Here is a 27,350-nt window from a genome sequence, read left to right as displayed (position 1 = left end):
ACTTAGGTTCCGTCCACACTACTGCCCTGCAGGGCTGGTGCTCTTAGGCAGCTGCCTAAGTTTGCCTAGTGGTAGCGCTGGCCCTGCCAAAATATAATATTCAGTTTTGCGGAAAAAAAAGAAGCTTTGGCTATATTTAGTATCTTATTGCTGTGTAGTATGTTGCTATACAAGGAGGACATCTGGGTTTTGACTAAACCTAAGCAATAACTGTAGTACTAACTTACTATATTGTACAAAATAACCAAATTACTGCAGAGAAGCGTTATAACAAAATAATTCTACACAAAGATTTTCTTTAATTAAATAAATTGCAAATTGCAGGCATATTTAATGTTAGCCAACATTTAAACAAATGTGTATCTTGATGATCATTTTTCCCTATTGTATATTATACATGCTGTACACTGGGAACTGGGATGAAAATGAAGTGATAATGACAACAGAGGCGCAGAGTAAAAATGTTATGTTGGCAGATTCTCCAGTTTGTGGGGCCAGGGCATCTGTGGGTAATGCCATGCTTGTTGGTTGGAGTTACAATCATTTCCCATAGCACTACGTTGCCATAGCACTACGTTGCCAGCCAGCAGGCTGCGTGATCATTGCCAAAGTGGAACATTTATGTAATAGCCAGTCATTCACCAATATAATTTTGGCATTATAAGCTGAGCAAATGGTAATATACATAAGAAAAATCCAAGAAAATAAATAACAACAAACTTTGACATTACCCTCATCCATAGAGCAATGCTTAATGTTACAGGCACCATTCCCCAACACTGATAAATGATGCCCTTTTTGAGTGTTAGGACAGTTGAGGTTTATGAAATAAGAGTGTTTAGATTGATGGTGCCAATAGTACACATTACCCACCTTACAGGACCTGGGTAGCTAAAACTGCAGCCTGGCTATGCCAAGCAAGAAGACTTCTGGGCAGTTACCCTTCCTTTTGTGACTATGAGGAAACATGTAATGCTATTTCTAGTTTTGGAGTACAGACATACGAACTACGTTCATAGTATCCACTATTATGTACTAAGCATGTATCTGCTGCCATACAAGCAGCATACAAACAGTAGTGATTTGTAAGTCATGTTATGCAGTCCAGTGTTAAAGGTCACCGTCCAGCCAAATAATTCAATGAATCCGAGTAAGTTAAATGAATTTGTGAGAGACTTGTTCACTTCAAAATGCATCTATTTATATTTCTATTCTGTCATTTGAAATATTCTGTCATTTCACAATGAGCCATAAGAGGAATTTCACGTATACATTTATAGGAACAAATGCAATGGCAAATATTTACTAGGATATCTTCATCACCCTCACTTATAAGTGAGGACATAACAAATCATATATAAAATCATGTAAAAAAAACAGAACAAGTACATACAATCTTAACAAAGACGGCATGGAAGTCAGACAGATGGTAGATAAGGCCCTGTACAGGGTAATACTACAATAATCTTAGCCTAGTAGCATATCAGTATGGAACAGGGTGTTTCACTCGCTATTGGCCCCAAAGATTTTCTTATAACTTTTAAAGTAATTGACGTTTCAGAGGTGGGGCTGCAGCGCAGTCCAAAATTCAAATAGGGGAACCACACCAACTGGCATCCTCACTGGCATCCTCACTGGCAGTTGGTGTGGCTCCCCTATTTGAATTTTGGACTGCGCTGCTGGCTAGGATGGGGAACAGTTGTCCTTCACTTCGCGCATGCATAAATAGCTGGCCTGGATGCTAATGGTGACCACTTTCAACACTTGCTATGACTTCCTTATGTTTCTCATAGACCAAGGTATGTCTGTGTCACATTTCACTAAATGACGTCAATTACTTTAAAAGTTATAAGAAAAACTTTGGGGCCAATAGCGAGCTAAACACCCTGTAGTTGGAGATACCTAGAGGGAGTAACATCCCATGCAGTATAAAAGGCTATATAGTGAAAATATTGAAGGTTGGGGAAGAGTTTGAATGGGTAGGGCATTCTATAAGTGGGGAGCAGTTAGGGAAGAGTTCTAGAGGCAGGTATCAGAGGTGGTTAATCACAAAGGAGGCAAGGAACAAGTCAGGGATACAACTAAAAGAGCAGGAGGGAGATAATATTGTGATGAGGTCAGAAATATATGAGGAAAAGGGGGAGATGTATCATGCCTTGGAGAGAGATAAAGTGATGAAGTTGCCCAAAGCAACCAATCAACTAGATGACTGACAGTTAGAAGCTGATTTGTTGCTTCGGGAAACTTCTCCACTTTCTCTCTCCCAAAGGCTTGAATCATCTTCCCCAATGCATTGGTAAGTATTTTTAAACAGGTTGTGGAGATTATGGGGAGTCACTGTGTGGTGCAGAGTTTTTCTGCAGAGGGCATTCTTACAGCGGAACTTAAGATGAATTGTAGACAGGTGAGGGGATGGTTACATAGGAGGTGGCAATAGTCCAGGCTAGATATAATGAGGGTCAAGGGTTTTGGTATTGAGTCAGAAGAAAGGGGTGTGTCTTGGCAATGTTTTAAAGGAGGAGGTGACAAGTTTGTGTGAGGGACTAGGTGTGTGGCGTAAAGTTGAAGACAGAGTCATGAATGACATGAGGTCAATGTGCATGAGTAACTGGAAGCTGGTTGAAGGTGGCAAAACGGGTTGGTTGACTGCGTAAATATTAAGGGATTGATGGTTTATTTGAGTGAAGACACAATAAATGAGTAGCGTAGGTAAAGTCAACCATTGGAGCAAGAGTTTCTCCAGTGGAGCTAAGTGGTATGGGAGAACTTTTGCATGTGGTGGACCCAATTAGCATTCCACTGCTGAGGTCTGCATCACCGAAGACAATGTGTGGCAGCTGGAGCCACCTGATATAGGGCTATGGTGAGTGTAGTGCTGTAGAAGGAGACTGCTATGTCAGGAGAGTGCAATAACAGCATAGAGCAAAAGTTCCCATACTCAATCCTCAAGGCACCCTAACAGTCCATGGTTTGAGGATATCCATGCTTCACCACAGGTGACTTAATTAGTACCTCAGTTAATTTAATTTAACCACCTGTGCTCAACCATGGATATCTCTAAAACCTGAACTGTTGGGGTGCCTTGGGGAACGTATTTGGGAACCTCTGGGATAGAGAAATTGTAGCAGTATGGATGACATCTAGGTGTTGCTGTGCACTCACAAATTTAGGTGCTGGATGGATGCTGAAGGCAAGGTGAGGCAGAAAGGAAATTACATTGTGGTCTCACAGGAAGGTCGAGTTGGAGAAGTTGGAGATGGAGCCTAGGAATTAGAACACAAGATCCAGGGAATATCCATCAGTAGATATTCACTGAGATAACTGAAAGATATGTAAACATGTGGGATTTAGGATAGCAGGGGGTGTTCTTTAGGAATTCCATGACTTTACAGAGCAATTAGAAAGAAAAACAGTATTTGATTTTTTTTTTTATGAGATTGTGGGGTCTATTTACTAAACAGTGTTAGGAGACAGAGGGCTTTATTTACTACAATCCGCATTGGTAATGCAGATTGCAGTGTGATATTACCGACTGAATTCGCATTACGAATTCAGGCAATATCACAGGGATTTACTACAAATCCCTTGCAGGGACAGAGCTTGCGTGAAAGCTCTATCCCTGCGAATCCCCTCCGCACATTAGTCACGGTATTTTCGCAAAAAATACCATGACAAGTGTCCCGTGCATGCGTCGACCGGCCGCCGCTGCTACCCCCCGCCGCTAAGCCCCGCCCCCATCGCCAAGCCCCGCCCCCCATGATTGCGGACCGCCCGCGACCTCCCCTACCCCCCGCAATCCCCCCTCTCCTTTAATTACACTTACCTGCATGATCCGGGCTCCGGTGATGTCCTCCATGTCCTCGTGTCAGCTGACATCCCATACTGCACTGGGACCCTGTAAGGTGACGACCAGGCCGCAGTGCAGCATGGGAGACCAGCTGACTGGAGAGAGGACATCACCGGAGCCCCGAACTCCGGTCCCTGGAGTCAGGTAAGGTTGTTGTTTTTTTACTGTGAATCAGCATGTGGTCTGTTTTGACCACACAGCTGATTACTGGGGCTGGCTCCGGGCTCTGCTCTCCCCGTCAGAGCGGAGCAGGAGTCCGGTAACCAGGGGAGACCCTGGATAACGCCACCTCCAGGTGGCGTTATTATCACAGGTCTTTCCCCGGTATATTTTCACATTTTATTTTTAGTAACTTTGGCCAGATCACATTTCCCATTACAATTATGGGAAATGTGATCTGCTTACTAAAAATAAGTTATACTTAGGGGTTGGAGTAGAATTTTACGAATTCTACTCCAATTGCTCTGTAGGTGATACAGGTTGAGTCTCCGATATCCAAAATGCCTGGGACCAAGGGTATTTTGGATAATGGAATATTCCGTATTTTGGAATATTTGCATATCATAATGAAATATCTTGGGAATGGGACCCAAATATACACACAGAATGCATTTATGTGTTATATACACCTTATACACACAGCCTGCAGGTAATTTTATACAATATTTTCAATAATTTTGTGGCTCAAACAAAGTTTGTGTACATACATAAAATTCAGTTATGTTTCATATACACCTTATACACACAGCCTGAAGGTAATTTTATACAATATTTTTAATCATTTGTGCCTTAGACAAAATTTGTGTACAGTGAACCATCAAAAATCAAAGGTTTCATTATCTCAGTCAAGCCAAAAAAAATCTGCATTTCAGAATATTCCGTATTTAGGAATATTTGGATATAGGAGACTGAACCTGTACTAAAATAATGTGAAAAGGGTGTGAAAACACCCTTTTCACTTTATTTTAGTAAAAATAATGTTAATAAATAGAGCCCAGAGTGAGAAGTGATAAGGTTCCAGCCAATCAGCTCCCAAATGTCATTTTTCAAACACAGCCTGTGAGATGGCAAGTAGGAGTGGATTGGCTGGCACCTTATCACTTTTCACTCTGTCTCCTAACACTGCTTAGTAAATAGACCCATGTGTTTTTCAATTAATTATTTATGGGAAAAAAGTTTCACTGTAATAAGTATAGCTCTATGCAGCATCTATCCTAATATATTCTTCATTTGATAAGTGGATTGAAACAGAAAAGGAAAAAAGCAAAATAACTAGCACAGCTCTGAGACTTTATCACATTTATGACATGTAGTAAATGAAAAAAGTCATTATGTTCTCTGCAAGAATATGAAAGCTGAGATAACTTTGCAGATGCTTTGGCATGGCTATGCAAACCGTGGCGGTTTGTCAGGATGTCACAACACTATCTCTGTAACCGAATGCCTGATTATGTAGCTATCTCTCAGTACTGTAGCCATTATTTCTAAATGCACATGGAGATTAGCCAAACGTTTAACATCACGGAAGCTACAGTATTATTGGAAACAAGTAAAGAAATTTCCTGGAACTAAGTTTTCAGTGTGCATTAAATAATAACAGACAATTTTACATTTTAAGTCATATCTACTTCAAAAGGACATTATTATTATTATTTTTCCTGAATTATTGTTACTTGCTTCAATTCAGTTTTCTTTCCCTATCAGTAATGAACGGTATGAGAGACGCAGTGGCATCACTAGTGGGTGCACTGGTGCGCAGAAAAAGAGCAGCTTATGAAACCAAATGTACTAGAGAGTGGTCCAAACCCTCCACCAAAATATTGCACACAGAGACGTAAGAAAAGAAAGTACAAGTGCACAACTCCAACATTACTAATTTTATATAATACATTCATAATGCAATAGAATTTTGCAATACATAGAGGTTTTAGCATAATCATGGCCATGGTTATGGGCCTACCCACCACGCCCAGGTAACCTCTGAGGGTAGGTCCCTAACCTACTAGGGTTGAAATCTAGAGCACAGGACACCCCCAAACAGGCCCAGCTGAACCACCCCAGGGCATCACTCTAATGAGAGAAGGTGAAGTGTAAGAAAGTGTAAAATAGATAATGGAATATTTTGTATTTATATCTTTATATTTTAATACTCCTGTTCATCATTTCATTAGATCCCATCTTGTATGTGTATTAATATACATCATGAACTGATTCTGCTACAAAATATTTAACCGGGACACAAGATATGAAGCAGAACCGTAATACCTGACAGAAAGCAGAGGTCTGGTTTAAGATACTGCACAAGAACGTATGCCTGTCAAAGTTTTCCATTTGAAATGTATCCAAGAGGACATTGCATCATGGGATCTGTAGTTCATTTAAAATGCGGTTCTGATTGGGCATTGCTATGACAACGTGTCGCATGTAGACATTGAGATTCCTACAGCAAACGGGTCATGGGACTTGTAGGCTGGAGGATGTCTAGAGATCAGCTGCGCTGGGAACAATTAAACAATTAAGGAAGGGGATTTAAGGATACAAACAATGAGACATGGCATTCCAATGTTCGGCTTACCTTGAGAAAGACCCGATGGAGGTTCGGAACACGTGGGTGCCGAGGTGATAGTGCAGATGCTCTGGCTTGTACGGGAGTCAGGACGGATGAGTGTTTACCCAGGACTGCAGCCGGGAGACTCCATGCTGTTTAAATGCCACACTAAGAACTGTCCATTGTCAATTCTGCCCACAGCCGGTAAAAATCTTGCTTCAAGCCATTGAAGGAAAGCTTGTGATTAGAGCTATTGGATACCATGCGTTTTAAGCTACAACTTTTATATCAATATTTTAATAATTTCATATTTTACTGTGTTCAAATTTATTATGGCATTACACTATATGTGCCTTTTTCTCTTTTCTATGCGTAATACGTATGGAGGAGAGTACTAATGAGGAGATTTTCCCCCTGACATAAATATAAGAACTCACAAATCATTGAGCCATTGGATTCTTCTAGAGCCATTTATTACATGATTGTATCCATTTCTTTATATATTTGTAAGGGCTATTGTCATCCACACTGTGTCTGGAGAGGCTGGGGGCTGCCCAGCAGCTCCTGGAGTGCTGGGCAAGCCCCTAGCATGACGAGACCGGTGGCGTGACACACTGTCATGCACCCAAAATGTCATTCAACATGGCTTTGTGGGCATGAGACTATAGCTGAGGAAGTGAAAGGATGAGTAGGGGCACTGGGTGACACCAATCCCATTGATGCCACTGGCGATACATTGTTGATTACTAATGAGCACCTGACAATTTCCAGGTGCATTTAACTAGAGTCAAAGCTTTTATTGACTTTGGTTTTCAAAACAAGGACCTTATAGACAGGCAGGTGATGAGTGGGCGGAGGTATCACTCCTGCAGCCAATCAGTAATGAGATGTTAACAGCAGCAGAGAGTGTGTAAGTTTGAAGAGGGATAGGGAAAGGTTAGGTCTAGACTGTACAGGGCTGATGGCCCTGTGACGTCACACCCACGTGACTCGGCCTGAAAGGGGGAGGGGCGGGGATGGTAACGGGGGACCAAAACTGTCCCCTCGCAGGCTCGCTACTCTTCGGGCACGGTGGCTCGCTGCGCTCGCCACAAATATATATTCCCCCTCTATGCCCTAGTGGATGGTAACGCAGGAGCGGTCCAGCCTCCTGCAGCGGTCACGTGGTGTCTACGTCACAGAGGTCCTTTCTCCAACTTGGAAATAGCAGCAACCGATAGGGAAAGTCAACAAGCAGCCAATCTGAGCATGTAAACATGATGTGAGGTAACCAGGGCCGTAGCTAGGGTAGTGCGGCTGTCGCCATCGCACAGGACACCACAGGTCAGGGGGTGCTGTATGGGCCTGTCAAATTTCTGTTTATTATCATTCTTGCTTGTAGCTTCCTCTTATTTTATCCCCAGCATCTCCTGGCCTCTCTCTTCCCCATGAAGCCATGGCCCTTTTTTGGGTGCATTGTGTCCCTTTGAAAAATGAGGGGGGCGCCAATGCTCTTTCTGGCACAGGGCACCAAAAAGTCTAGTTACGGCTCTGGAGGTAACTGCCAAAACATTGCTGGGAAATTCTACTATCAAACACTCTCTGTATATAATAAAATTATATATTCAACTTATTTTTCATGATAATGTTGTCACTTGATGACAATGTACTGCTACAGTCCATTAATATGTAAATTTACCTTTATGAAATAAGCAATATAGCTCCCAGCCATGTTACTATATTCAAATACGTGCAGAGTTATGTATGTTTATACTATTTGATGCTTAGGCCTTATAACCTATGCTTGTATGTGTCTCTGAACATTTAGTAGAAAACAGAAGGGAGACTTGCTGGTTTATTTGTGCTGCAGAATATGCACTTTGTTTAGGCCTTAACGCGCATCCTAGGGATGGGAATCACACACTGATGTTTAGCAAACATGGATGGCTACAGATACAGGTGGCACTGACCAAATTGGTGCCCTAGTGAAGATATTAGAAGGTGCCTCTAACACTGCAGCCAGCCCCATCACCAAGCATTGTGTTCAGACAGAAACTACTACATAGCTTTATAATATCTTTGAGATTTTTATTTTCAAATAAACCAGCACTAAATGCCCAAACTACAGGACAGTAATATAAATATCACGGAATTAAACACGGACATATAAATATAATATAATCACCGTGATATCATGTGAATAACTCTTACAAATCCTGGCACAAAATAATAAGTGTTACTATTCCTCTCCCCAGTTCACATGTTTATGCCACACATTCCTGCCTCCAGATCATTAAGGTACGCCACATATTAGTTGTCACAGTTCATATATTTATGTCACACATTAGTGCCTCAGTCCACTTAATTGTACATCACATTACTAACATTCACATGATGTCACAATCCTGGCTAGTTTTTACCTTTGCTTTGAGACTTACCTCTGCCAGCTGCTCCATGGATCTGTGTTTGTAATTCTTCTGTTAGATCTGCTCTGGCTGAATCATGCTAGCTGTGACAACTCTGTGTGTGCAGACTGCTCTCCTCCCCACACTGATTAAATCACCTGGACTCTGCTCTGTCTGTGAGCATTGCTAGTCTTAATTGGAATCACAGGTGTGGTCCTGATTCTCAAGGGCTGCAAAGATGATTACTCCCTCTGCATGTTGTGCCTTGCTCCACTCAGAATTCCACTGCCAGACTACCTGTCTGTATCCACCAATTGCTGCCAGACTCTAGGTATATAGATCCTCATCTGATAGCACTCTGTGCTTGAACATCTTGTTACGTTCCGTGGTGTACAACTTGTGCTATAGCTGTACCTCTGTGTACCAGGATGTCCCAGGCTCCTGCTGGTTCCTAGACCAGTGCTATACGTAAGCCTGCTGCGTTCAGCTATCCACGCTACCAGCCTCTCACCTACGGCTCCCAGGCCGCTCCAAGTAGCTTCCACGCTACCAGCTTCTCCACACGGCTCCCAGGCTGCAACCAAGTAGCTTCCACGCTACCATCTCACACCCACGGCTCCCAGGCCGCACCAAGTAGCTTCCACGCTACCATCTCTCACCTACGGCTCCAAGTAGCTTCCATGCTACCAGCTTCTCCACACGGCTCCCAGGCTGCACCAAGTAGCTTCCATGCTACCATCTCTCACCCACTGCTCCCAGGCCGCACCAAGTAGCTTCCACGCTACCATCTCTCACCTACGGCTCCCAGGCCACTCGAATTAGCTTCCACGCTACCAGCTTCTCCACACGGCTCCCAGACCGCACCAAGTAGCTTCCACGCTACCAGCATCTACCCACGGCTATCCAGCCGCTCCACATAGCCACCCAGCTACCAGCGTCTACCCACAGCTATCCAGCCGCTCCACGTAGCTACCCAGCTACCAGCATCTACCCACGGCTATCCAGCCACTCCACGTAGCCACCCAGCTACCAGCGTCTACCCACGGCCAAACGGACGCTTCACGTAGCCACCCAGATACCAGCGTCCATCCACGGCTATCCTGCCGCTCCACGTAGCTACCCAGATACCAGCGTCTACCCACGGATATCCAGCCGCTCCACGTAGCCACCCAGCTACCAACGTCTACCCACGGCTTCCCAAGCCACAACAAGTAGCTTCCATGCTACCATACATCTGCAAGCCCATCTACTAGTAACCCGACCAGCTCAGTCAGCCTTCCTGCCGGTCCCAGTCCGGTTCCTCCAAGTCCACTCATCTCACGGCTCATTAGCTGCACCAAGTAGCTTCCGTGCTACCATCCCTCTGCAAGCTCATCTACTGGTACCCCGACCAGCTCAGTCAGCCTACCTGCCGGTCCCAGTCCGGTCCCTCCAAGTTCCTTCTGGTCTCATTCCAACGTCTCAACTTTCCAGTTCCAGTCACTCATCACCAAATGCAGTTCTCACTGCTACCCACTTCTTATAACAAAAGAGCTATTCATGTTAACCATGGTTCCAGTCCAGCCGGCCTTCAGTGATTCCAGTTCATCACCTGATACAGGTAACTCACTAGCACCAACTGTGACACATGAATAGTCCACAATGTGATGCCCCATTGGTGGCTGGTGCTGACATGGACATGTTGCTGGAAGAAGTCACATGATCTGCTGATGGCTTCTCCATCTGTCTCCTCACTGGTGGTGATGTGGTGGAGAGATGCACAGGAGAAACTGCCCAAATCACTGCTTTTTTGTCAGTATCGAAAAAAATCCAATGACTGTAGTAACAGAGCCGGTTCTAGACCAAGTAGAGCCCAAGGTGGAAAATCCCTTTGCTTTCCTCCTTGAAAAAAAAATCCATATAGCTTTTTGTGTGTACTAAATAAAAATACATGTTACCTAAATGGTGGTTTCTCCGCAATGGGGAAGCTCTGAACAGAGGCGTCACTAGGGTTGTTGTGACCCAGAGCTGTAGCTCATGGTGTAAAAAAAAATAATCAGGACCAATGTGTGCAGCTCTGCTCTCTCTCCCCCTACCAGTACTCAGCACTGCAGTGCTTCTCCCAGAATGATGTCATGCCCTGCATTCTGGGAAGAGAAGAGAGGATGGACTGGGTCAAAATACTGCCACCGACAGTCTGCCTGCACGTCCCCTCCTCCGTGGCGGGGGTGGTAGTGGGGATCAGACTGGTGGGTGGGGGGCTGAGGGCTTGAATGTGGTAGCGGCGTGCAGGGGTGTGTGTGGGCATGAGTGCAGCTTTTGGTGTCACCCCCTTGGAGGGTGACACACGCTTCGGCTCACACCCCCCTAGTGACGCCACTGCCTCTGAAGAAATTAATCCTCCCTGGGCAGATGGAGTCTTCAGTCGGTCTTTACTATTCATGTAGGAAACCTCATGGTCCGGGAGATGCCTATTTGTGTAGGAAATTTGGTGTATAACCAATATTATCATCATACAACAAAGGTTCAACCAGACTCGTACCCCCAGTGCCACCTCCCCTGTGACCCCTCAAGCCTCCTGTGTTCCATCTAGTCTTGTGGTCCCTGTGTTACTTCCAGCCTCATGCTCCCTGTGATACTTTCAGTATTGTGCTCCCTGTCACCTCATGTTTTTCCAGCCACATGCCCTTCTGCGTCACTCCAGCCACCTACCCCATGTTACTCCAGCCTCATACCTCCAAGTCACCTCCTTCCCTGTGTTGTTTCAGGCACATGCCCAATGTTTTACTCCAGCCTCATGCCCCTTGTGACTTTCCAGCCACATCCTCCCATGGTGTCTCTTCAGTAGCCTAATCCATGTGTCTCTCCAATAGCCTCATCCCCCCATGTGTCTCTCCAACATCCTCAATTCCCCAGCATCTCTCCAGCTGCCTTATTCCCCCTGTCTCTTGCCAGCAGCTTCATCACTCCCCTTGTTTAACAACAGAAGCCTCATTACCCCTGTGGCTCTACAGCAGATTTATTCCCATTGTGGCTATACAGCAGCCTCATCCTTATTGTGGCTCCCCAGCAGACTCATTCCACCCCCACTCTCCCTGCATTTCTACAGTAGGCCTCATCCCACTCCCCATGTCTCTCTGGCTCCAGCTCCCTCATGTTACTCCAGCTCTCTCCAATGTCACTCCAGACCCGCATTTGTTACTCCAGTCCCCCAAGTGTCACTCTAGCTCCCCCTTGTGTCACAAAATCCAGTTCCCATTGGGTTACTTCAGCTCTGGTCCCAACCCCCATGCCACTCTAGCTCCCCATGTGTTACTCTAGCTCCCCCATGTTATTCCAGCTCCCTCATGTCAGTCCAGTTCCCCGTGTCACTCCAGCTCCTCCCGATGTCAGTCCAGCCCCCAATGTGACACTCCAGCTCTCCCCTGTGTCACTTCAGTTCTCCAAAATCACTCTAGTCCCACCTGCCACGTCAATCAGACTCCCTCTTGTGTCACTCCAGTCCCACCCGTGCCACTCCAATCCAGGCGCTAACTTACCTTCTTGGTCTCTTTGCAGCTCTTTTGCTGTGCACTGCTGACCTTCAGCAGTGCGACGTCATGTCACGCATGCTGTGCTGCTGGGTGATGAAGAGAAAGGGCCCCTCCTTTCTACCTGTGCCCAGCTGCTTTCTGCAGCGGCACAGGCACTGAATCCCCCTTGTTGCTATGCCTGGGAGGTGGAATGAAGCAGGGACTGAGGGACTGCGGCAGTGCCCCTCCAGGCTACAGCTTTCCGGGCGATGGCCCTGTCAGTCTACCCCTTGAGCCACCCCTGGCGAGAGCATACTTTTGCTGGTGACTCCTCCTGTCAATGTGTGCTAGGTGATGTGGAGGTATTTTGCATATGCCCAGGGTCAACTCTGGATACAGGTCTATGGGAGAAATATGAGGTACAAATGGACAAGTGGAGAAGTCGCCATTGCAACCAATCAGCTCCAAACTAGCATTTATAAAGTTCATTCTAAAAAATGAAAGATGGGAGCTGTTCGGTTGCTATGGGCACCTTCAACACTTGTCCACTCTTTAGAAGGCGTAATAAATCTGTGGTGTATATAGTTCTCATTGCTGTGTATGTATTCCGTTGGAAGGTTACAACAGATCTTATTATATGCTTGTATTAGCTGCGTATGAATTCTGGGTCTTTGGTATCCTGCTGTTTACAGTAAAGAAGCATGCTCACTCACTGTGTCCAAGTTATTAAGAAACCCTTGTTAAAGTATAAGTCACAGACTTAATAATATCTATCCCTATTTTATCACAAAAGCCAGTTGTAATTCAATTGAAAACATGTTATTTGTAATTAATAAGCGGATCTCTAATTTTTAAGTTACAATATGTTTATTCATAACTTGAATTACTATGCATCATTTATATCATATTGCTTTAGCCACAAAACATCAATGTTTTTGCAATCATTAGCTTCTTGCCATCGACGGTCATGAGTTGATAGCAACATTGATTGTAACATCAGTGTTAGGAGTTTGATGTCCCATCCATAATGTAGGACAGTGGGTGGGGTGGGATTTAGCTACTTTAGCCAGAACAGATAAAATGTTTTAACATGGCATAACATGTTAGATTACAACATGGAAGATTAACAAAAAAGTTTGTACAATAGTGAAGACTGTCACGAATTTATGAAACAGCACCACCTACTGTCCTTCCAGTGTACTGTAGCTTCCAATGCTATTATGTGCTTTCTAACTTGTTACATCTGCTTTCTCCTTCCCCATCTACTGCCATGTGCAACAACAAGGTGGTAATGCAAGGAATTAACACTCATAGTTTGTTTCACACTTTAGTAATAGAGGACCCCTCACCACAGAGGAAACCACAGTATATTACAAGACAGCATTACCAATAACTGGAACACTGAGTGTCAAAACCTTTTTCTTTTTAGTTTTACTTGTCTTTTTTGTAACTTGCAGTGCATGGAATTAGTATTAATATTATAGCTACACATCATAGACCAAACAAAGTACTATTGAACTACAACTACTTTGCTACTGATGGTCTGACAACTAGTAGTTGTTACTAAAGAAAGTACCCCAGCAACAGACATGGAGCCAGCGATTACCCCCGATGCAGACACAGATATATGTGCACCTCTATATAATGAGTACACTTTCTCTCAATACTGAGTGTAATCCAACTATAAATTTGTGTAATACTGATCCTCGTTGCTTCTTTTGTAGTCCCTATCGCAGTGGAGTGTTCGCTCACGCGCACTGTGATGCATATGCATGCACTGAGCGCAAAAATCGACCAATTGCGTGCGTAATTGCAGTTGCCATTGCTGCTGAATCAGGCCCTATGTACAAAGGTCCCATTAATAAAATTTCTTCCATCATTTTAAAATAGTTACCAGCAGCGGCTCCTGCTCTCTTACCTGAGGGGGGCTGCCGCTATTGCTGCTGACCTGGATCCTGGCAGGAGAAGTCCTGTTGGGCTGCCCGAAAGGCAGAGCACCGGCTTCCACTGGAAGCCGCTCTCTGCTGATCACAGCCCGCGCTGGCAATCCCAGGGGCAGGAGACACCTCCCCATGGCTGTCGGTCTTCAGCGTGACTGGCAGGTGGCGCTTCCAGTAGGAAGCCACCGCCAGTCACAGTATAGCCAGTGCAGTCATGGACTGCACTAGCTCACTAAACAGTGGAGGATTTTACTGGGGAAGGGGGGCTGCAGCCTCACAGCCCCTAGGTAAGATCCGCCACTGATAGTTACTAAAAACGTTGCGGCAAAGTTGAACATCTAAACGTGAGGTATGTTATTGTCTTGGCAGATCTTGAAGCACTACAATCCCGTCATGTCATACTTGCTGGATTAGGTTTTGACATAAAGGTCAGAAAATAGATGAGTTGCATATAACATACAAATAAAGAGAATGTTGTAGTTTGTCATTAATTGTAAGTTGCAGGGACACAAAATTTCCTTGGCATATTTTTAAATCCTGGGACTATCCCTGGAAATTAGGGACGGTTGGTGACTATGGGGCATATTTATCACACTGCACATCTCAGATGCGGATGGATATTATAAATTCGCCCAAAATCGCAATGTGATATTTGAATACAGCGCAAGGATGTATGAAATATCAGATGCAGGGACAGCGCTTGGGAGAATCTCTGCAAATCTCTCCCCCTGCACTTCTCAGGGTATTTATCACAAAAAATTCCAGCTGCTGGATTGCCTTTTAAGTTATTGCCGCTTTAAATATATTGGGTAACTCCCCAAATTGAACCTGTGCCTGCATTTCACAGGGCTACAGAGTTGGATGGTCGTGTCCTGGCTGAACTTGCAGTGTGAAAATAAAGCTGACCAGCATTTGTGGGCTACATGCAAAAGCAGCCAGTATTTACCCTGCATGCAATAAATACATTAGTAAATGTATTTGCACCTCTTAAATTGCAACATGGTTTGTCTAGATGCAAAGTTACTGTCATTTGTTTTGCTTTGCTCCCATCTCTGAATCAACCCCAATGTGTTTACAGTGCAGTGAATGTATTTATGCATAACATAGGGTTAACATCACCGACTTCCTCATTCACACACAGAAGATGTTTGTAGAAAAATCTATTAGAAGGACATTAATAATTTAAAATAGTTGTACATATGCATTTGTAGGTCTAAAAGCCAAAAGGCGAGACTTATATGAAGGAGGTAACAATAACACTGTGAATTACGTATGTAAAAGACCAGCTTATCAGATCAGTAGATAACTGATATAAAGTTGTAGCTGTGAAAGGAGATATTTTCCATCACATTGTAGACATCCATCATAATCTCATTAAAGTTAATTTACTTCAATGAAAAATTGTAACCTCACAGCACATATGCTCTTTAGTGATGTCACGGACCTGAGTTAATGCATTCACATTACCAGTTTTATGTAGGCTTGCCAACATTTAGCTCCCTACTTCTGGGAGGGAGCTGTCGGGCTTGCACGGCTGGGGGCGTGATGCCGTCAAAGCGGGCGGAGCATGGGGGCGTGGCAGCGTGATCGCATCATCGTGGCTCCGCCCCCCTTTACAATGCCATGATTAATGGCATTGTGCAGCCGGGGGTGGAGCCACGATGATGCGATTCAGCGCGAATAGCGTCACCGGCCCCCCTGCTGCCGGGGTTTCTCCTTACAAGCGCAGGGGGGTGCAGACACATCGCCGGGGGTCGAGAGGATTGCCTGCCTTCCCGGGAGGTCGGGAGCGGCACCCGATTTTCGGGAGGGTAGGCAAGTATGGTTTTATGGGTATGCGCATGGCTTTGACAATGGCATAGCCAGATAATGGAAGGAGGAGGAGCCAAGATGGATAAATAGGTGCCCCAGCTACCCCCTCAACCCCAGCAAGTGGGTCTCCTCTCCTACATGGTGTGCCATCTTCCCAGTGATATCTTCAGAAACATGGTGCCATGCAGTGACAGCAAAGGCGCTGGCACTGTGCTAGAGCCTTTGCTATAGTTTGTGAATGTGCCATCTTCCTGAATATTACTGGGAAGATTCCGCCACATTGCCGGAGATGGTAGGGTGTGGAGAGGCTGGAAGGACTGCTGCTCGGAGATCAGTCTGCTGCACATGGACCTCCTCGGGCCTTTTGGCTCCCTGATCTGTGTAGCATGACCACCTCTTCTTCTCATGCACATTATGAAATTAATCTTCCTGATTTGGAAAGGCCAAAAGACCAGGAATTGAGCATGCACCTCATAGGCAAACGCAGGGGGGGGCATCCAGTCACCCGGAAACCCCGATCTCCCAGCTAGCAAATCATGACCACAGTAGCAGTAGTATATAATACGATTTTACTAGAGCTATGGCCACAACATGCAGTATAAGAGATGGAATGAAGCTGTTGCACATGACCAGTGGTAGCAGCTTCTCCTACCAAGACTGCTGCTGTGTGCGAATCTGAGTGCTCAATCAGCGCACTGGACCAGAGAGCAAATGCCAGCAAGAAGAGACAGGCGTCTTAACATGCGCTGGGAGAATGTGTTCTTAGAAATCTCAGTTCTGTCTCTAACTGGTTATCTTATGTATATGTGTATGTATATATATATATATATATATATATATATATATATATATATATATATAAAAAATACAAGGATTGCACACTAATCTACGGATATATCAAGAAAGAGGTGCTTGGTAATGGTATGTAATATTGCAGTATATCCAAAAAGGAAAAACCAGCACACAATGCATAATATGCAAAATAGAAAGGTTGTATTAGACATATACAAATGGCTTCAGTAAGTACCCTGGGTCACATATTTCAAGTGCATAAAGGTAATACATTACAAAAACTGGTAAGAAGCCATGGTGGTATGGAGATAGCCCGAAGGCCGTTTCGGTGCACACAGCACCTTCGTCACGGGGCACAGAATATTATGGGATGTTTAACCTTTTCAGCTCTTACAGGTTAGTCTTACAGCTGCATCTAATGGCTTACTGTGATTGCTTATCCTGTATATGTCCAAAGTGTTACATACACTTTGTATGAGGCAGACTATAGCTTTTTAAGTGCTAATTATGCCCTCTTCATGGACTGGCAATACTCATTCTAAAATCATGCATTTGGAAAGCCCCATCTAGAAATCCTGCGTTTGCCCCTTCACCTTGTCATGTCGTTGGTGGACAATGAGGAGCACCTGTGCAAATGCAGAAGCAGTGCAGGTCTGCAATTTAGATAATTTGTAAATGAGAACTATTGCATGACGCTGCAGGTGGCCTATCTTGGCCATCATTTAGCCAAATATGGGTTTATGAGTTAAGGCCCCCATACATCAGCCATCGATTGTGGCAATTCTGCAATTTGCAATTGATTGTGTATAAAAATCTGCAATGTACGGGCTTCACAGATCGCAGATTGCAACCAAAAAGTGATTGGAATTGTTAAATCAGATAGTCCAATATGTTGGATTTCACAGATGGATTGGGGCTGTGGATTGCTAGTGTATGGGCATGATCAGCAGATTTGCAGACCGTTACTAATAAAATGATGGGCCTTTCAAGATTGGCAGATCTGTGTTTGCTGCAATCGATCTGCAAATCACTGAAAAAGATCTGTAATGTAAATCTTCAAATTGTTCAATTGTAGTCTTCAGATTGCTGATGTATGGGGGCCTTAATACATAGTTATTTGTGAATGTAAAGGTGCATACACACAACGATTTTTTGAACGATTATCTTTAACGATATCGTTTATCGTTCAATCGTAAAAATCGTTCACTTTCTGAGTTAAAATGATGAACGATTATCGTTCATGCGCGTTCACGTTTGTAGTTTGTAGTTCAGTCAGACTGACCAACTGAACGATTTTCATTAAGGGAATATGCAAAAATCGTTTGTAGTTCAAAAAAATCGTTCATTACACTTTAAAAAGTCTGACAGAAAATCGTTCATAAAATGGTTCATAAAATCGTTGGTAACAAAATCGTTGTGTGTGTATGCAGCTTTATTAGTTGCTCTTTTATATCAGGGAGCTTGCAATTTAATAGCTGTATGTACAAGAATTAAGATAATGATTATAATATTTAGTGTAACATATTTAACAATGTACTGTATTTCCTGTTAGAGTACTAGATATTGATAGAAAAAAAAATAATATTTTAGATAATAAAAACTGAACAAATTTTTAGAAAATGTAATCTAAAATACAATATAATTTAATACAAAAGGGCATTTTACCCAAAGAAAAGCTCTATGCAGTTCCCTTTAATTCATTCCTCACAGCTGTTTATGTCCTGCAATTCGGACATACAGTATGGTAAATGTACTAAACAACAGTTTTAGAAAACGGGTGTATTTTTTGTGTTTTTTCCAGCGCTTTTGAAAACCTAAAATTTACTAATGGCAGAACTGATGGAAACCACCTGATTAGAATACGCCACTAAACACATCACCTTCCCAGTTTTTATATATGAAGAATAGGAACGACCACATTTATCAAGCTACAGTTTTACAAACCGCCTTCCAGACTAGCGAACAAAATGAGGTAGGTTATGACAAGTGAGATAACTCACACCGCATACTTTTTGGGCTATCTGGCCAATCAGAACGTGATGAATTATAATACATTTATACACTATGTAGACAAAAGTTATTGGACACGCCCGCGCAAATGAAAAACTGTGCTCCTGCAACAGACAAGTTTGTGAAAGTATAAAATGAGAAGTATATAGATGTTCTCGATAACTCTGCGCTCCCTACATTGTGGCAGTTTTACGGAAACAACAAATGTTTCATTGTTAACAGGATGACAATACCACCTGTCATGTTTCCAGGACGACACTGGACTGGTATACAGAAAATTTGGTTACCCCGGATGGACTGGCCAGCTCAGAGTCCAGATCTTTACCCCATTGAGAACCTCTGGGACGAATTGGAGCTACGGATGCGTTCTAGGCTGACTCGATCTTCTTCAGTCTCACAGTTGGTCACTGTACTTACGGCGGAATGGCAAAACATACTGCCTACTGCTGTCCAGGAACTTGTGGACAGATTACCTAGAAGGGTGTCTGCAGTAATCACTGCACGTTGTGGTCCTACAAAGTACTGACGACAATAATATCTTGTTCATTCTATTCGCTGTCAGTGTCCAATCACTTTGTCTACATGGTGTATTTAAGGTAATCATTGTGTATATTTTATGAATAAGGAGGCAAAAAAGCTATTGTAGGGGGGATTAGTGTTTCATTTTATTAAGACAGCAATATTATTTAACAATTATACTAGGGATGTGCAGGCTCGGATAGGTTCGAGTTTGCACGTTGAGTTCGGATTTTTCCCTCCAAAAAAACGGAACTCAGAAAGAGGCAAAACGTTATCTTGCGTGGACGAACATCATCATTCCTGGACAAAAGATTTTTTGGAGGGAAAAATCAGAACTCAACGTGCAAACTCGAACCTATCCGAGCCTGCACATCCCTAAATTATACTAAAGGAGCATTGTTCGTTAATTAATTAATTGTCAACTGGTGTAATAAAATATATTAGTATGCCAGGGTCATCATTTATTATTTTATGGCTATATAAATGGTGTACACATCATAAAATGTGCTCAGTCATAAAACCATTTTTCTTTTAACCAATTAATATTGCAGTGTGTGGAGTGGTCATTTGGATACTTGGGACAAAGGGCCTGATTCAGAGCCGCTCGCGAGCGCACAGCGCTCGCAAGCAGCTCGATGTTTGGCCACTACGCATGCGCCGCATCCAGCGAGCGCATGCGCGAGCCCCGCTGAGCGACTGAAGTTCAGTCGCTATGGGACTCGCTACAAGACGGGGCGGCTGTTGATGGTGAGTGACAGCTCGCCCCGTTTTGTAGGCGGGTAGGGGGAGTGGCTACACAAATGCAGCCATTCCCTTAGGAACGCCTGGCGTTTGTGGGAGGACCTACTGACATCACTACTGATGTCAGTAGTGGACTTCCTGCTCTATTAGAGCAGGAAGTCCACTCGGTCTGGCGGCAGCCTAGACCCTACCACAGGGTCTTGTCGCAAGGCCGATGGTAGCGATAATCGCGATGGTCTCCAGGCCACTCGCACAAGCTGTGGGAGGTCTCCCACAGCTTTGCGAGCGGCAGGAGAAAAAGAAAAAGCCCACAGACCCTGCGAGCTGCCTGCTGCAGCGAGTGGGTCTGAGTCAGGGCCAAAGTTGGCGAATATTGGAAGAGCAAAACACATTTCTCATATCAGGCCCCTCTGAAATCCAAATAGTGGAAAGCAGTGGATTATTCTATGAAAACAGAATTCAGGACCTACCTAAAGTGACGTATTGATCCAACATTAATAACAGCTTCCACGTTCTGAATAAATGTGCAGATACTTATTTTATTCATTTCTGGATTGATTTTACTGATCTCTTCCTATTTCTAGTACTAGTTGTAAGAATTTAAAGTTTGCCCCCCCTCCCCCCCCGAAAAAAGAAGTACTGAGTACCGCTGAGCACCACTAAATAAAAAGTACTGGTTGAGAGGTGTGTTTTACCCACTTGCCTGGCATGGTTGCATCTTTTGCGATCACTCTTTGCAGTGCGTTAACTGGCATAGGGGGAATTCAGTTAGACGTGATGAAGCGAAAACTTTTCTTGCCAAAGTTTTTTGCACACTTTGGGTGTTTTGGTGCGATAGTTTCGCATATTATCTATGCGCACTCCTGTTTTCCGCCCCTGTTCTATTACAAAAGACGTGAAAACGCATTTGCATGAAAACTGTTTCTGGAGTGGCCTGCGAAAAGTACAGCACATTTTGGGGAAATCTGTCTGTACCCCATAAAAAGGCTATATGACATAGGAAATAAATATAGAAGTGTATTCGTGACCCTAATAAAAGTATTTGGGTTCTTAAATTGTGTCAAATGGCTGTTATATGCATATTTGTATAACATTGGAAAAATGATAAAAAGCTATTGTTTTGGACAAAATAAATGTTGCAGTTAAATTAGGGGTACATTAAAATGGGTGCAAGTATTAAACGTGCACTTTTAAAAATACAGCAGGGGCAGCCATCCATTTTTCAACCCTTTTAATTTTTCAACCCCAAAAATTACGTCATTATTGGGCAAATGAAGCTAATAAAACATTTTTTTTTTGCCTAATTTGCCATTAGGGGTGTGTCCAAAGGGTTCTGAACCAACATTTTTAACCAAAAATAGGGATTTTGCACAACTTTTCACCTGCTCTGAGATAGTGAAAACTTTTCACCATCTTTTGTGTATGGAGAATTCGAATGTGCGAAAACTTCGGCAATAGAATTGCGCTATATACCTTTTTGTGTGAAAAGTTTGCACCTGCGAATACGTTTCACAAAACCGAGGCTTTTCACAGCTAATTGAATCCGACCCATAGTCACAAACGATGCGACCTGTTAGGAACGCACAGTGAGTGACTGCTGGAAGATAATCCTTGCACCCTCCCCCAGTAGCAAATAAATCTGACAATAAAACAGGACCTGGGGGACACATATGAAGGCTTGGAGGGCCACATGTGGCCCAGTACTATTATTCATAACCACCTAAATTAGAGAATGATAACCCAGGGATATATTGCTGCTAGAAGGGTGTAGCTAAGCAATGGAACAACCAAACGTAGATATACTCTTGCTTTTTTACTAATATTTAATGATTCCATTCAAAAATTATTTTTTTCAATAACTCAGGCCAGGAAATTGCATTTGCCAAATGGGATAAACAGAACCATATATTCTGAGTGGCAAGGATTTAGGTTGGCAGGTGTGAGAAGTTACTAACCTGAGCCAATGCTACATCTCTTATAAATCTTACTCTCATATCAATGCTGTTTGCAAACGTATTTTATCTTGATTTATATATGATTTCTAAGTTATTCTATTACATTGCAATAAAGTAAAAACAAATCAAGACAATAGGTTTGCCATCCCCATACTTAATGAACAAGTATTCATAACTGACTTTACAGTTATCTAGCAAACAACCTGTAACTAACGCGGCTTATTACAATGCGTCTGTAGAGGTAAGTAGGAAATGTGATCTGTTGCAGATGTATAGATAGTATAGTAATATGCTTACCACCGACTGCCCCACCATGGCTGCTCATGCCTAAGAATAACAGGATTACAAACATCCATGGAGCAGACATGTTGTCTTCTTCATAGAGGAGAGGATGATGAGACTGTTGCACTCATGGGAGTTACTAATAAAAGTCTCTTACAGGAAGATGAGTATATTAGTGTGTGGAAACTTTCTGGTTAGTGACAGATCTGTACTGTACTCTTCCTGTTGCTATCAATCGCCAGCTTTGCTAACCACTCAGACCACCAATACAGACTGCTAAAGATATATTTATACTAAATGTACTTTTCTGGATAGAAAAAAACTATTATTACACTTAGTTATCATGCATAGTTCAAATAAAGCTTAAATCTAGACCTTTCCAGAAGGCTTTAATTAAGAGAGGAATTTGACACTTTTTTATTATTACCCCAGGTAATAATAATAATAATGTAACTTGCACATTTTAGATATTATTTGCATAGGCGAAACTAGACATTTGGTAATGGGTGGTCCCAGTTCCAACCCATTGCCAGAACTTATGTTGCCTTGGAAGTTTGCCACTGTATTTTGTGATAATTATTTAGGCAGCAAAGCTTTCTAACCGTATCCCTATTAATGTTCACGCCTCACCAGGGGCAGGCCAGGTCACTGTGGTGCGTACCGAGCTTTCGGCGAGCGTGCTCCTGAAAATGGTGCATGGCCAACCGGGTAGGGGGCGTATCCTTGTGACATGTCCCTAATTTGTCAATTTTGTGGGTATATATATATATTAGGGGTGTGCACCGGCCACTTTTCACGTTTTCGTTTTGGATCTGGATTTTTCTTCGTGTTTTCTATTTGGATTGGTTTTACCAAAACCACCCTTCCGTGTTTTGTGTTTTGGATCGGTATTTTTTTGGAAAAAAGAATAAAAACAGCTAAAATCACAGAATTTTTTTTTTAAGTTCCTACGCTATTATTAACCTCAATAACATTCATTTCCACTCATTTCCAGTCTATTCTGAACACCTCACACCTTACAATATTGTTTTTAGGCCAAAAGGTTGCTCCGAGGTAGCTGGATGACTATGCTTAGCGACACAAGTGGGCGGCACAAACACGTGGCCCATCTAGAAGTGGCACTGCAGTGGCAGACAGGATGGCAATTTGTAAAACTAGGCCCAAAACAGTACATACTGCAAAGAACAAAAAGAGGTGCAAGACGGAATTGTCCTTGGGCCCTCCCACCCACCCTTATGTTGTATAAACAGGACATGCATACTTTAACAAACCAATAATTTCAGCGACAGGGTCTGCCACACGACTGTGGCTGAAATGATTGGTTCGTTTGGGCCCCCACAAAACAAGCTGGCAATTAATCTGACCCTACACAAACTGGCTCTACAGAGGCAAGATGTCGTCCTCATCCACCGATTCCTCATCCTCTTCAGTGTTGTGTACATCCTCATCCTCACAGAGTATTAATTCGTCCACGCTGGAATCCACCACCACAGGTCCCTCTGAACTTTCTGGAGGCTGGTCTTCCTGGAAGAATTGATCATTCATTTTGATGAACATCATCTTCTCCACATTTTGTGGAAGCAACCTCCTACGCCTTACGCTGACAAGGTTCCCGGCTGCACTAAAAACTCTTTCGGAGTACACACTGGAGGGGGGGCAACTTAGGTAAAATAGAGCCAGTTTGTACAGGGGTCTCCAAATTGCCTCTTTTTCCTGCCAGTACAGGTACGGACTGTCTGACATGCCTACTTGGATACTGTCACCGATGTAATCCTCCACCATTCTGTCAATGGTGACAGTATCATTTGCAGTGACAGTAGACATGTCAGAAATTGTTGGCAGGTCCTCCAGTCCGGACCAGATGTCCAAACTTGGTCCTGCCTGCCCTAAATCACCGCCAGTGGGTAGCTTAGGATATCTAATTTGTGTCCTGGCAGCCCCAGTTGCGGGAGAAAATGAAGGAGCTGTTGATGTCTCACGTTCCGATTCAGCTGACAGTGGGCCCGATTCAGACCCGCTCGCGAGCGCTGAGCACTCGCAAGCGGGTCGATGGTGCCCTAGTGCGCATGCGCACGACGGAGGCTGCTCCGTCGTGCGCATGCGCGAGACCCGGCTAGCGACGGGGAAGCCGTCGCTCCGGGTCTCGCACCAAAGGGGGCGTGCTGTTGATGTTGATTGACAGCACGCCCCTTTGGTGGGCGTGGCTGCCAGACGAACGCCTACCGTCTGGGTCCGGCCCCACTGACATCACTAGTGATGTCAGTGGGAGTGATTTTGGCTCTGATAGAGCCAAAATCACTCCAGGGCTTGCGGTCACCGAGATCCTACCACAGGGTCTCGTCACAAGCCCGATGGTTGCGATGGTCTTGACCATCAGAGCGTCCGGCTCTGAATCAGGCCCAGTGTTTTTACCAGCAGGTCTTTGCAACAGATTGACCACCCTGGAATCCTGGCAAAGCAAATGAAGGGCTTCATCCACTCTGAAGCATATAGAGGGTTGAGTTCCACTGCGTCACAAGCTTCAGGTGATGGCAGGGCAGGTTCAAGTGTGTTTTGCTAGCGCTCCAGTCTTCGGCACGAAGTCGCTAAATGGTGAAAGTGGGCAGAAATTTTTTGGGCCACCCAAAGCGTCTCCTGCACGCCCCTGTCGTTTTTCAGGAAATTCTGCACCACCAAATTTATTGTGTGAGCAAAACATGGGATGTGCTGGCATTTGCCCAGATATAATGCCCGCACAATATTGGCGGCGTTGTCAGATATCACAAATCCCCAGGACAGTCTAAGTGGTGTAAGCCGTTGGGCGATGATTTCCCTCAGTTTCTCTAAGAGGTTGTCGGCGGTGTGCCTCTTACTGAAAACGGTGAAACACAGCGTAGCCTGCCTTGAGATGAGCTGGCGTTTCTATGATGCTGCTACTGGTGACGCTGCTGTTGTTGCTGCATAAGGCGATAAATCTACCCAGTGGGCTGTCACAGTCATATAGTCCTTAGTCTGCCCTGTTCCACTTGTCCACATGTCCGTGGTTAAGTGGACATTGGGTACAACCACAGTTTTTAGGACACTGAGGACACTTTTTCTGACATCTCTGTACATTCTCGGTATCGCCTGCCTAGTGAAGTGGAATCTAGATGGGATTTGGTACTGGGGACACACTACCTCCATCAATTGTCTAAATCACACTGCACTAATGGCAGATACCGGATGCACGTCTAACACCAACATATCTGTCAAGGCCTCAGTTATCCGCTTTGCAACAGGATGACTGCTGTCGTACTTCATCCTCCTCATAATGGACTGTTGGATGGTCAATTGCTTAGTAAAAGAAGTAGTGGTGTTGCAACTTCCTCTCTGGGATGATGAACAACTCCCAGCAGCAACAGCGGCAGCAGTAGGCGTAGCAATGCAGGATCCTCCGGAGGAATCCCGGATAGGAGAGGAGTCAGTCATGCCAGTGAGATGGCCTGCAGGACTACTTTCGATACTGACTGAGGAGAAAAATATGAGATATGGTAAGAACTTACCTTTGTTATCTCTATTTCTACGAAGTCCATAGGGTTCCACAAGATACCTTGGGGTATAGGTGATGACGTCAGGCATCAGGCACCATAGAGTTAAGTTTTCAGCCTCCCAGGATGGACTAGAGTCCCCTTCCTATACCCCACCCCCGAGCCAAGGCATCTCAGTTACGTACCAAGCCATAGGCCAGAGGAGGAGAAGGAAGAGAGAGAAAAAAGATCTGGACACACACAAGAATCACATTCTCACCAGAGGAAGACGGAAAAACCGGTGACCAGAGCAAAGGCCATCTGCAGCACAGGTGCGACAGGGCGGGAGTCCTGTGGAACCCTATGGACTTCGTAGAAATAGAGATAACAAAGGTAAGTTCTTACCATATCTCATATTTTCTACTTCAGGGTCCATAGGGTATCCACAGGATACCTTGGGGATGTCCCAAAGCAGTATCCTTCAAGGGTGGGGACGCTCCTGTGCTGAAAGGAGAATCCGCCACCCAAAGGAAGCATCCTGAGAGGCAAAGGTGTCAAACGTGTAATACCTCACAAAGGTATGGACAGAGGACCACGTGGCAGCCTTGCAGATCTGGACTGCAGAGGCACCACGTCGAGCTGCCCACGAAGGACCCACAGACCTAGTGGAATAAGCCCTCACAGAGGATGGAACCGGCAGGCCTTCATGAAGATAAGCTTCTGAAATTGCCATACGGATCCAACCTGCCAAAGTTTGCTTTGAAGCAGGCCAACCCTTTTTACGGAAGCCATAGAGGACAAACAAGGTGTCTGACTTCCTAAACGAAGAAGTGCGGTCAACATAAATCCTTAAGGCCCGCACAGCATCCAAAGTGGCTTCACCCACTGATAGGTCAGGTGAGTTAAAAGCCGGCACAATGATTTCCTCGTTGATATGAAAACGGGAAACAACTTTGGGAAGAAAGTCAGGACGAGTGCGCAGCACCGCCCTGTTCCCATGAAAAATCAAGAAAGGGGGTCTACAAGAGAGAGCCCAGTGGTTCAAATGGCGGTCCCTGGAGAGCCCTCAGGACCACAGCTAAATCCCAAGGCGCCACCGGTGGAACAAATGGCGGCTGAATTCGAAGAACACCTTGCATAAAAGTGCGCACATCAGGGATTGTAGCAATCCTACGATGGAACCAGACAGGGCAGATACCTGCACCTTCAAAGAAGCAAGGCGAAGCCCATGGTCTAGTCCCGCCTGTAGGAAGGCTAGCACTCTAGACAGACAGATCTCCCGAGGTGCATAACCTCTCGGTCGACACCATTGGAAGAACGTATGCCAAACACGATGGTATATTCTTGCAGAAGACGGTTTCCGAGCTCTCAGCATAGTACGTACTACAGAGCTGGAAAACCCCCTGGACCTTAACATGGCCGCCTCAACAGCCACGCCGTCAAAGACAGCCGAGTGAAGACAAGGACCCTGTGACAGTAGGTCCGGTTGTAGCGGCAACCACAGAGGGATGTCCAAGGACAGACCCTGAAGGTCTGAGAACCAG

General features: G+C 44.4%; 1 protein-coding gene across 1 annotated transcript in view; it reads right to left on the bottom strand.

Annotated features, from left to right (window-relative positions):
- Positions 1-22,438, bottom strand: part of CST7 (cystatin F) — a 41,095-nt gene extending 18,657 nt beyond the window's left edge. Inside the window, exon 1 of the mRNA XM_088477597.1 lies at positions 22,337-22,438. Within this exon, the coding sequence (XP_088333723.1) occupies positions 22,337-22,406 (70 nt within the window). The 5' untranslated portion in view covers positions 22,407-22,438. The remainder of the gene's footprint in view (positions 1-22,336) is intronic.
- Between the last annotated feature and the right edge of the window lie 4,912 nt (positions 22,439-27,350).

This window comes from Taudactylus pleione, unplaced genomic scaffold, assembly GCF_031769625.1.
Source record: "Taudactylus pleione unplaced genomic scaffold, aTauple2 ptg000201l, whole genome shotgun sequence".
NCBI lineage: Eukaryota > Metazoa > Chordata > Amphibia > Anura > Myobatrachidae > Taudactylus > Taudactylus pleione.
This window is presented reverse-complemented; position numbering and strand designations above follow the sequence as displayed.